At 41.0% G+C, this 12,622-nt stretch overlaps 1 protein-coding gene across 13 annotated transcripts in view; it reads right to left on the reverse strand.

Moving 5' to 3' along the window:
• The window catches only part of ADAM22 (ADAM metallopeptidase domain 22), a 124,630-nt gene that overhangs the window by 11,269 nt on the left and 100,739 nt on the right, over positions 1–12,622 (reverse strand). For 3 of the 13 annotated variants that reach the window (XM_081163163.1, XM_081163157.1, XM_081163162.1), the window contains 5 exons: positions 10,762–10,956; positions 6,602–6,702; positions 6,299–6,365; positions 3,644–3,754; positions 659–745 (listed from right to left, as the gene is read on the reverse strand). In XM_081163163.1, coding sequence (XP_081019289.1) covers positions 659–745; positions 3,644–3,754; positions 6,299–6,365; positions 6,602–6,702; positions 10,762–10,956 — 561 coding nt within the window. Of the gene's footprint in view, positions 1–658; positions 746–3,044; positions 3,092–3,643; positions 3,755–6,298; positions 6,366–6,601; positions 6,703–10,761; positions 10,957–12,622 lie in introns of all 13 variants that reach the window. The other 10 variants (XM_081163160.1, XM_081163158.1, XM_081163164.1 and 7 more) reach the window with 9 other exon arrangements.

The raw sequence follows: 12,622 nt of genomic DNA on the forward strand, positions 1-12,622 counted from the left end.
AATTAATTCTTTCCAGCATATTTCTGACTTCTAATGGATATACTAGGTAAATGCTCTGCTAACATGCTTGCATGCTTCCCGTTTTTTTATTATGATGCACAAACGATAACCTATGTACAATTCTACTACTTGCTGCAATTTCACACCTTTATTGAAAAAGCACTGGGTTGGCACTAACAGCACAACCCTACTCATGTCTATTAAGAAGTAAACCCCACTGCTTTCAGTGGGACTTATTCCCCGTAAGTGGGTATAGGATTGCATCTTAAGTGTATTATAAAGCTACTAGCTTCAATACACTGACCTTTTAGCTATTTCAACTAATGTTACTTGATTAGTGGTAGACATAGATCATGCCCACAAAAAGGCTACTTGGCATCAAACGAAGAGAAAGCTACTAAAAGCTAGAGATGATGATGGGAAATACATGCACTATGAACATCCTTTTCAAACGGCTTCATTAAAACAGTCAGAAAAGAATCGCAATTGCACAATGGAGCCCAAAAAAGACATCAGAAGGCAGCAAATGAACAAAAAGGGTCCTCAGCATCTACAATAAATCACTTGTATTGGAAGATACAAGATAAGGAGTCCCATCATATCTGGAATATGCTGGAACAGCTCTTAAAAGATGATAGAGAATTAATTTACAAAATACCTAAAGTAGGGTCCTTCAGTGTTTTTATTCACATCTTCTACCCACTTAGCTACATTATATTCTGTTTTGAACCATGGGCTTAAATACCTGCAAAAAGCAATGGAAGGAACAGAGAAAGCAGAAGAAGAATAAAGAAATATCTGGTAACACACAGCAGCATAAGCTCAGTTTGGCTGTTTTACATCCTCCAAATGCCAAGGATTGTCTTAAATAAATCAGTGTGGAAGTTGGGTGAAGAAAATCCGAGCCACGGGGGTTCAAAATGAATTCCCTTGGAAGTGGAGGCTTACATTTGCAATTTACTTTTGCCTTGAGAGAGAGAACTACCCATCTCTTAAATCTCTAAATCTCGGTCTGGATGCAAACAGACTTAGAAGCACTGAATCTGCCCAGTGGGGAAGTACGCAAGAGACAGGTGCTGCAGCAACTGCCCTTCCAAAGTGAGGACTCCTTTAATCTCTTCTAAGCACCTCCTGAAAGCTTCAGGCAAGTCGTTTTGTCTCAGTGCTGTGTCTTTAACCTAACTTATACAGCGAGCAAATGTTCTCTGCCTTGCACCACAGGTCAAGAGTACATAAATATAGGCAGACCACCTTGGATCTGAGAAAACGTTGATCTGAGAAAAGGCAGCTAAGAAATGGGTCCCTCTTTTACACCAGGGGCCAAACATTATGGTCTTGGGGACTCTTTCACGTCCACAGTTGCAAATAAACCAGGTCCTGCCAGTTAAATGACAGGAAATCTTACTGACTTGCAGTCACATGTGGGTTCTTTGGTGCACGTAAGTCTGCCTAAAACACAAGAAGCTGTTTTTGCATTGCAGCGCAAGCTGTGTACCCAGAGGCTCACCACACACTGCCCTTTCTTCACGTTGCTGGCAATACGTGGAAGACCGTGGTGAGATGCAGAAACAGATGATTCTGTGTGGTGAGCTGCTGCACACACAAAACACCTGCCATGTGGTAGCAATCTACCGGACAGAACTGTTCGGCCTACTGTCCTCTGCACACTTGCATAGGAATAATTCCCAGTTAACTCATGGGGTTTACTTCTGAGTAGCCTTTGTTTGCAGCACAAAGACTGGGCTGCCCTACACTTGTGACTCTTATAAGCTGGGCAACTTGAATATAGCCTTTGACCAATATGCATGGATCCTTCCATCTGCTTCCCAAAGCCCAGTCCTGGTCAACGCTATGTGCAAGACATTTCTTACAGTATTTTTTTTTAAAAAATCCAGACTGAATCTAACAACCATTGTTTTATCAATGGAAAGTATATTCTACTTTGTCCTCTCTTTGCAGCACAGATTACATGAGTACTTGTTTGATAACATTTACTACTGCTACATTAATACGGCTGCCTGTTTAAAAGTCAATGAAGTGCAGGGACAAAGTGATAACGCCAATGTCGTGTAGTGGTTAGATCATTGGGACTAGGACTGGGAGGGAGCTAGGCTCAAATTCCTCCTCACCCAGGAAGCTCACTATGTGACCTTGGGCCAGGCACTCTCAGCCTAACCTATCTCACAGGGTTGTCTTTAGGATGAAATGGGTGGTGGAGGCGGGAGAAATATGTGTGCCACTTTGGGCTCTTTGAAGGAAAGATGGGGCATTAATTATCTGCAATAAATATGCTTCATAAATTACTTTTAAATCCACCTACAGTTGACACTAAGCCAGAGACTCCATGACCTTGCTACTGCTGCATACTAAATGACATCATGTAATCTGACTCTGGAGAATGTCAGGATTTATTTTATAGAAAAACAATTTTTCAGGTCTTCACAATCGTGGAGAAAAATGCACTGCTACCCTCAGTGGAATCTCAATAGGGCTTCCAGAGAGAAGGGCAGGAAAAAACAACGACGCCAACTTCCTCTTTGCCACCTTCCCCAACCCATTAGTCTCTGTTTATCAATGTGTATCTCACAATCTACACCAATCTTCCCATTTCACTATGCCACTAGGTGGCAATGTTTTGGGTGAACCATTTTTAGCTTGTGTTGAACGTGGGCTTTCAATAGAAATAAAAATCGGATGGTGAATTTATTATATCCAATAATCAAACATTGTTTGCATCATTCTGTCTAAGCTGCGTAACTCTCCCACCCACTCACCCCAACCACATAAGCACAGGCATCGCTTTAATTCTCTATCAGCTGTAATTGCTTCTAATTAGTCTACTTACTTTCAACAGCAAGTTGAAAACTAGGAGTGCTTTATGTTTTCCATCTCGGTTCCTAATTAAAAAGTAAAAGTTCAAAGCACAGCCGCAAGACAAATTTGCTAGCGAAGCAATGGGCTCATGGGCAAGACATTATGCGCTGGTTCTTATCTTGCAGTTTTAGTGGGCTTGTGTGAGAGCAAATGACAAACCTTTAACCTACACTTTTTATTGTAAAGGCTCGTTTGGTAACCATGAAGCACTCCTGATCTGGATTTTACAATGAGAAAAGAGAAAGTTATCACGGCAACAAAGGCATGCAACGGTTGTACAAGACTTTTGAGGCTTCTTTGCACCAAGTACACACACTTCAGCTTCTATTATTTCTGAGCAACCTGAAACGGTAGCTTTTAACATCATGCCAGGTTGCAGAATGAAACCAAGAGGGGCAGAGCAATCTCTGTGGGGGTTAACTGTGCATCAGTCATCATTGATATAGTATAACCCATCAGATCAAATGGTAAAACTTTGCTTAAAACGAAAAAGAAACAACTTCTTAAGCCTACCAAACTTAAAACCAGTGGCTTGATTTGGCTTGCAGCACAACATGCAACAATGCAGAAGTCCCAGGTCTTATAAGACTGGGGGGCAGGGGGGATTACACACATCAGGCCAGCAAGGAGGAGGGCTTAGCTAGCGCTGCCATCAGCAATCAAAGGCGGGTTTGGGGGTATTTTGCCACAGGGATACTTTTGGGAAGAAACTTTTAATGGGATAAAAATAAAAAAAGTTGCCCCAAATGGAAGGGCACTTAGGACTGACCTGTGATCCCGATCCCTTGTCTGGGGGTGGTGAGAACCCCTGTGGCTTATGCCTTGGGGTGGGATTTGGTTGGTGTGGGAAAGCCCAGGCTCAGAAGCATGGGATGTTCTGCTGCAAAAACACAATATATAATAGGGGTGGGGAAAATCTAAGCCAAAGTTTATATCATTTATAACAATGAGGAAGATGCACACCTATAGAGGCAAAGTTAGTACAAATGAACAAAGCAATGGCTACCCGGGAAAGGGACATGCTTTAACACATGCTCCTATGCCAACACTCAGGGTCTTGGTGTTAAAAGTCAAAACTGTTGTTCTACCCATTTAAGTTTGCAGAAAACTCTGGAACGTTAATGTCTCATCTTTGCAAAACTATGGAAGTAAAACAAACTTTACTGGGCCAGTAGGAAAATAGCCCCACAGAAATTGTCAACTACAGAAGTTCTCTTTTGCTCCACTTACTCAATACCATGCAAGCAAAACGACCGCGTGGTCTGCTTTGTGTAACACTGATCTTAGGGACAAATATGGCAATAAAACTATGCATTTCCAGCAGTCATTAATCAACTCCTCTAAAGGGATCAGGACCAGGGTTTGTTTTGTCCCCCATTACCACCAAGACCAGTTTGCTTTAATGGCTCTGCAGGCTTGGGGAGTGGTCATCTTATATCCATGTAGTTAACCTTTCACCAGGAATGCTGCAATGGACAGCAGCACAGAGACGCCAGTTCTCCAGATATTGACAACTTCTCTTTTGGCTCATTTTGGATGTCATTTGCATTCAGATCACACTACTTCACAGGTTGTGGCAGCACATGAACACATGAAATATACGTTGCCACACGCGGCTTGTTCGTTCCGTACAGCATGTATCAGTAGATGGCATTGCACAAACAAAGCAAACTGTTTTAAGTAAGTCTTATTTAGCAATACGTAGTTCTCTAATGAAAGTATATACAGTGGTGCCTCGCAAGACGAAATTAATCCGTTCCGCGAGTCTTTTCGTCTTGCAATGTTTTTCGTCTTGCGAAGCACGGTCCGTCGCAACTGTGCCTCTTCAAGCGGCTTTAAGAAAAAAGCGAACAAACTCACAAGACGTTTTCGTCTTGCGAAGCAAGCCCATAGGGAAATTCGTCTAGCGAAGCAACGCAAAAACCGAAAAACCCTTTCGTCTAGCGAGTTTTTCGTTTTGCGAGGCATTCATCTTGCAGGGCACCACTGTAGCTGAAAGTAATACGAAACTTCCAAGCAAATTAACACATAGGAAAGCATCTTCCTTTTACAGAGAAAGGCTTCCTGAACTCCTGGCACCTTGTGAAACTAAAATGGTTACCCAATGTTATTCAAACTAATTTACTAAAATGTGCATCTAGTGGGATACAAACCATACCCAGAATTAGGAAAGAACCAGATAACAGAATTTGAGGTAAGCTATGTTGTATATTTATTTATCTTGCAGAATGCTACACCAGGGTAGCCAACCCTCCAGAGGTTGCTAGACTACAATCCCCATCACCCATGACCACTGGCCATGTACTCTTGGGCTGATGGGAGTTGTAGTCCAACAACATATTAAGGTAACATGTTGGCTGCTCCTGCTGATTAGGTAGAGAAGTTTACTGTGGAATATAGCAGATGATTTCCACTGTGTCCTTGACAGGTCTCCCTGAATAACATTTGCCCTAAATGTGAAAGTTAGCATGAAGAATCGTACATTTTGAAACCTTACATCTGAACTTTGCATTAGTGCTGCCATCTAAATCTCTTCTCCCCATTTCCCCCAGTTGCAAGATGGCATTAAATATCCACTTTCATTGGTAGTGAAACACACCTAGATGTCAAATCAGGGACTTTCTTCCCATGCAGATTAACAGGCAGCAGTAAACAGGTGTGGGGAATAGTGCAGCACACAAAGGTGAGAAGGTGTGGGGCTTCTAGTTAACGGGGGGGGGGACACAAAACTGCGATGGGAAAGCCTGCTTCACTGCCCATCCTGCTAAGGAGAATACATTTAACAAGCTAGAAGTACTTCTTAGGGCCAAGCTAGATGTGATGTTGAACAGATCATTGTCTCTTGTGTTTGCTCCCCTTTAAAGTAGCAGCCATGGGAGTGGGGGAGAAAATCTGGACTGGGACTGCAGTGCAGGCAAACGGGTGATTAACCCTTCAACCCTGCACAGCTTTGCATAAACACAACATAAAAACCCTTCGCCCTGGTTCCTTTCCTCTCCTCCCCAAGGTGACACTGAAGCATCTCCGGAGGGGAGATTGACAGATATGCAGATGGGAGGAGTGAGGATTTCCATTGGGGAAATGGTGCAAGGGGAGACACCCCCCCCCCCGGTTTCTTGCTGACAAACTGCCCAAAATCTGCCCTGAAGCCAAATAATAGACTTTAAAAAGAAACTTATGGAGGAGCTTGTTACCACTGGTACATATTGCCTAGGTGAGGAGGGGAATAGGCGTATTTTCAAAAACAAAAGCAACTGTTAGAAACACATGGTCAAAATAAAAACCTGTTGCCACACCATTTAATAATCAGTACTTTCAGTGAGTCTAGAAGCCTTCTGGTTCAAATATGTAACAGGAAGGAACTGAAACAGAAATAGTTGGATAGTCTTTCTGTATTTGTTTTCAACTACAAGGTCAAACTTACTCAGTGGAATTAGACCGTGGCCTAAATCTTTTGCCTTTGACTTTCTTCCTGTTGCCGCCTATATTACCTGAAATAAGACCAAAGGATAAGTCAGTGGAAAACAATATGATGGAACCAAGGAAAGTAGCATGCTAGAAGTCATTTGCATGACCTACCTGCAGATACAAGGGACTGAACGTAAGACTTTATATGTGCAAAGCATGTACTCTAACTCTGGTATTGTAGATATGGCTGCAGCATGCTGGTTGACAGCATCTACTCTGCAATGGTTATGAACACTGCTGACGCGATGGTCATTCTCACCTTGCCATGAGTTACTCCTGGGTCGCCCATTCTGACAGATGTCCGAAAGGTTCTTTGCATCTTGGATTCTTTCACTCCATGAATGAGATAATCCGTTTGACCTGGAGTAAATGGCAAGACTTGCATGAGCTGGCTGGTTTGGGTACATAAAGCATCTATTAAGGACATTATTCATGAACTTTTAAGTTGAGGATTACTTAAAGGTCTGTTTACAATACCCAAAATGTCTGCCTAAATCAGCAGTCCATGAAAAGTCCAGTTAAGTTTTACTTCTGCTCCTACAACTGTTCCTAAATCTATTCATTCCCTAAAATAGTGTGCACATTACTACATATCTACTCAGGACACATTCATAAACCCATTTCTAAGTGAATTTCTAAGGGCATCTATTTAACATGTCCCATTTTCAGATTCTAGACCTTTCTAGTTATGTTAGTCTATGTGGGATATCTCATTTATTTGCCAGACAAGGATGACTGTCAAATAATTTGGCAGGCTCATGAACACAATGGCAGGTGAGAGGCTCCATTATTGCACTCAGAGGTGCAAATATTTGGATGTTGGGTCATCACTGGTGCCTTTACAACTGGCTCAGAGGAGATGTGTACACAGGTTGTCTAGAAACAAAAGAAGAAAGCAAGTTTCTCCTACACCCGGCAGAAGTGCAACCTAGTCCTTCTCCTTTCCCACTTGGTTTCTTCAGACCAGGCTTCTCCAACCAGGTGTCCTCTAAATGTTTCAGACTACAACTCCCATCAGCCCCAGCCAGCATGGTTGTTGATGAAGGATGATGGGAGTTGATGTCCAAAAGCTCTGGAGGTCACCAAATTAAGGAAGGCTGTCTTAGAGGGTCAAGCTTGGAGCAGCAGCAGGATCTTGCAAGGGAGAAAATGATTTATTCCTTTCCCAGGTTGCGTTCTCTCTGTCCATCTTGTTTCCCCAGAGGAAAACTAAGCTGGAAGAGACTTACTTTCTCATGTAAGTTCTGGAACTCAAACCTGCTTATGAAGCTCATTCTCTGAGATGGCTTATGCAAACCTGGTTAAATCCTAGGTTTTGCACATCCACACAAAAAACACATTATCCCAATTTCATCTGTCCTGCCACTTGATTTTTTTTAAAATGTATTATTTAATTTGACAAAAATGATATTCCAATTGAACCACTGCGCAGTATATAAGATATATTAAAATCATCAATAAAAAGTTGTAAGTTCAAAAAATAATTAAAACTGACAGTGAAAGAGATTAAAACACGTCAGTGTTGCGTTCACAAAGTAAAGGAAGGATTGAACTCTGGTTAATAAGAATACACACAGAGACTTGAACCAGCAAGACTCCGGGAAGGGTGCGTATAATTGTGTCTCTCTGTGCCTGACTGTTTCTGCAGCCCCCTGGCCCAGGCCATTTTTATTCACAAAAGAACTTTTTACAGAGTGTTCGTAAGAACCAATCAGATTTCTTCTGAGCATTTCCACAAACCCACGTGGGGACAAATTAAACTACTAAACAAAGAACAGAACTACAAAGAAGAGGATCTGGCAACCCCGGAGGTAATGAACAATCAATACATATGATAAGGAGGGTGGCCAGGAGGACAGCGACCATTATCACCTTAATGTGAGATCTGCTTCCTAGGCCTAAGATTAAGATCCTACATCAAATAAACTTGCCCACTGTCTTGGATGACCCAGGACGCCTGCCTGGCTAAGCAACTGGGCTGTGTACGTGACTTCTCAGGCAAGAGAGATGGACAGTAGAGAAATGGCCAGAGATGCAGAGGTGTGGATTGATCAAGAATCATATCAAAATAGTTTAAACCCAGTCAACACAATGCTTTCATTGCTGACACAGATGGCTTACTCTATATCTGTTATAATTCCTCATAGCAATCCCACCTGATCACTACATCTCTGGATATTTGCACTCCTACAGTCAGGATCTATGTGCCTGGATAGACTTGCCTAAACTACTTTTCTTTTTTTAACAAAATTTATATAGATCGTAGATAAGCATCCTTTATATCTTAGAACCTTTTCTCTTGCATAAATAAGACAAAATGGCATGGGTTGGATCCAACCAAAGTCAGCTGAACCTGACTTTGAAATCAACTGCTGTTAATTTAAGCCATGACTAACTTGTCCCATTGATTTTGACTGAATCCAGCCCCATATTTCTCTTGCTTTTTCTAATCTTTTTTCCCTGTGCAATTTTTTTATTAATAAAATATGTAAGATATGAAGGACTGCATCCAACAGAACTTTCCCCCCTACTCATTAGTCCAACTATTGTAGTCTGAAACTTTTGTGAAGGTAAATTTCCTGCCTGATACTAAGCACCCATAATATAGGCCATGCCAGTTTTAAACTTAGCTAGCTTTATAGGTAACTGACAAGAGATACTCTTTGTCCTAATGTAGACAGACCTTAAGAGTTTCATAGCATTATACAGTAAAGAACAAACAAGTGGTTGAAATGAGGAATCAATGGAAATGGGGGGGGGGGATGACACATAACATTATACAATGGAATTTAAGCAATGCCCATTTTAAAAGTCAAGCTTCATAGAATGAACAAAAGTTTGCTCCCTAAATAAGACAAAATATCAGGAAAATTGTTTTCCAAAAATTCTGTTATATTTAGGCATTCAAGAAGTTCAACTGCAGATGGATATGCAGCTTTGAAGATTATTCTCAGAAAAATCAACATTTTAATCCTTCCACAAACATAAACCCTCAGTCAAGAAACTGGATGTTGACTTAGGAGTTACTTTTCAAGTTGACATCTGCCATGCAAAAATTAAAGAGAATCTCACAAAGGTATAAAAACCCTCAGTATTACACAGACATTTGCATCGGCATTACATATGAATCACTAAGCTACTACATTCACAACTTTGAATCTGAGGAGCAAATTTCCTCTGTTTCTTTTCAGTTTCTCATTTGAAAACCACCAAAAGCGTGAATGATCTTTAAAAAGAAAAAAGGGGGGAAATGATGGTTCACAAAATAGCCTGTCCATTATTAGTATTATTACATGGCAGAATTATTTATTTATTTTTTGTGAAAGCCTTCTAAGATGCTTGAGGGGCGAAAGCAATTCCATAATAAATCTCTCCATGCTAAAAGATAGAAAAAAAGGTTTACAGATCAAAGTGACCTTGTTAACTTCATGAACTCTTAAATGCACCATGATGTGTGTGTCATTTCAAAATGGTGCATATGCCTTTCTTCAGCAGACAGAGCAATGGACAGCCCATTGCCTCGTGTCATGCACAAAGCTCCAGATCCATAACAGAGCTCCATGTACATGTCCACTGCATTTCCTTTCACAGAAGAGGGCAATATATATTTGCTCACCCTGGATGCGTCATGCTCCAGAGGCATTGGATTGGGGATTAAATCTGGCGGAATCAAGGTGTCGGCAGTGATTCTATGGCCTGACCACAACAATCCTGCCTCCACGGATAATTGGTTGTAATAGTGAAGGGCACAGCCCACATGGCGGTGTAGCAGCTTCTCACACACTCCAACCCTGCTGCTGCAACCTTGGCCAAAATGCATGGGAAGCCACTCCAAAAACTTTGTGCCACGCCTACAGGGATCTACATCACAAGCTGGTTCACCCGCAAGGGTGGCTGTGTACGTAAATCAGGCCTTCCTTGGTCAGTAAAAAGAGAGAAATGCAAAATGGAAATGCCAGATTTGGCAACATACGAAAGAACAAAAAGGCAGGGCAAACTAGTGATAAAATACAACACTTCTAACATTTCTATTACCGTAATTCATTAATGTTATAACAGTTAATGAAAGTACAGCATCCCCCTTCTTTGATTACTTCATCGTAATCTCAAATTCATGGCAATTTGGGTACAGTGTTTTGCTTGATTAGGAGCTAGGACACTTTATAAGCAGCAAAACAAGGCACTTCCAAGCAGAAGGAGATGGCTATCAGAACTGAGGATCTGATTTATCTGTGGGGCTACAAAGCCCACCCACCCACTCACCCACTCCACCAATATAATTTGTCGGAGTTTTGGATCCCCAAAGAAGTGCACTTGAAAAGAGAGGATACAACTAGTCAGTAATCAAAGACCGAAGGGGGTCACTTTAAACACACACACACACACAGTCCACAAAAGGAAGGAAAGAAGTAATCAAACCTGCTGCAAAACAATGAAAGGTTCTGACTAATGGAATAATGTGTGATGGAACAGGTAGAAATCTGAAAATGCGACAGAAAAGCAGACCTCTTCTTAGAACTAGATGCAGAGTTTGTGCTGACTCCAGGCGGCATGTCGCTATAAAAGGAGTCGGCCTCACCAGGCTTTTTTACATAATCTCCCTGAGGGATTTGTCTAAAGCATAATGAACATTTTCAAGTCAGAAACACACTGAAGGTTAAAAAACAAAAAAAACACATGCATATTCCAAATGTATGTATGTATTTTTATATATATATATATATATATATATATATATATATATATATATATATATGTAAATAAATACACACTCATATACATATATACCGTATTTTTTGCACCATAACACTCACTTTTTTCCTCCTAGAAAGTAAGGGGAAATGTCTGTGCGTGTTATGGAGGAAATGCCTACGGGTGGCATGCCTACGGATTTTCCTCCTCTAAAAACTATGTGCGTGTTATGGTCGGGTGCGTGTTATAGAGCGAAAAATATGGTATATAGCACAGGTAAAGCTTAGAAAGGAGACCATGAAAATTTATCACATAACTATATGAATAAGAGAGAATGGCTACCTGAGAAAATAGGCTTACATTCTGTAATGGGGAAATGCATTCCCTGAGATACTTAAAAGTCTAATTAAGATATGCACCCATTACAGAGTGGGTTTTGCTTAATAGGCCTAAAGGCAACAAGTTTGAACAATTTGATTTAAGAGACACTCAAGAGTGGGGTTAGGTATTGCCACCCTCTACATCCCCAATCTTTCCTTTTCTCCATCTCGTGACAGGTTGGAGCAATCGGTAAAGAAGGCCTTGATAATTAATAGGCAATTAAAAACAACAGCAATACCCAATATTGTCCAAATATTACATGAGCACAGTGAAGGGGATTTCCTACTGCTGCCTAGCAGTCATAACAAACTTAGTTCCCCATCCCAAATTCAACTAAGGAGTTTCTTTCATTAAACAGGATATTCAAGAAATACCGAATCCCACTCTTCGACCAAAGATTCAAACTAATGCAATAGATTATAGATATATACCTACATACACCAGTACAATTTTTGTACTTTCCCTTACAAAAAAATTAGTTTTATACAAAGGAAAAAAAAGATTCCATATCTATGACACTGGACTCCTGTACTTTGAACTGTGATCAAAGAACACTTACAGGATGTTATCTAAAAAAGATTAATTAATTATTGTGTGTGACAAACAGAGGTAAGAGTACTTGCTTTTCTAGTTGTGCTATCCTTGAAGTACAAGACTTTTAATGTCAAACTTAGAGCTAATCCAACAGTGTTTTTTAGAATTTTGTGAGCATGAAAGTGGAAAGGGTAGAGAAGATACTTTTCATAAAGCCAAGTTGCCACCTTTTTGACACCATTTGTTTTCTAGTCCTAATGATCACATGCTCAGCTGCTACCTGGAGCCATTTTATAGGGAAGCATTGCCCTCAGCTTCAGATGCCAGCACATGGCATCTTCATGAGGCCAAAGCAAACCAAGGACAATGCTGCTGGGCCTTATTCTAGAGGAGGGATGAGGAGTCGGGGGTCCTCCAGATGTTGCTGGACTCCAAGTCCCATCAACCTCAGCCAGCACAGCCAATGATGATGGAAGCTGTAGTCTAACACCATCCATGAGGTCCCTTAGACCTCCTTTCAAGTTTTTTTTTTAATTTGGAAAAAAATATTGTGGCTTAGAAAAACAAGTGCTCAGCACCAGTCAGGAGCGGGATCATACATGGCTATGTTAATCTCTCTTTTGATTAAAAAGGCAAACATGCAGACAAGTTCATAATGGAAGGGATTAGTGCC

Source organism: Podarcis bocagei, assembly GCF_964188305.1.
Source record: "Podarcis bocagei genome assembly, chromosome: 12".
NCBI lineage: Eukaryota > Metazoa > Chordata > Lepidosauria > Squamata > Lacertidae > Podarcis > Podarcis bocagei.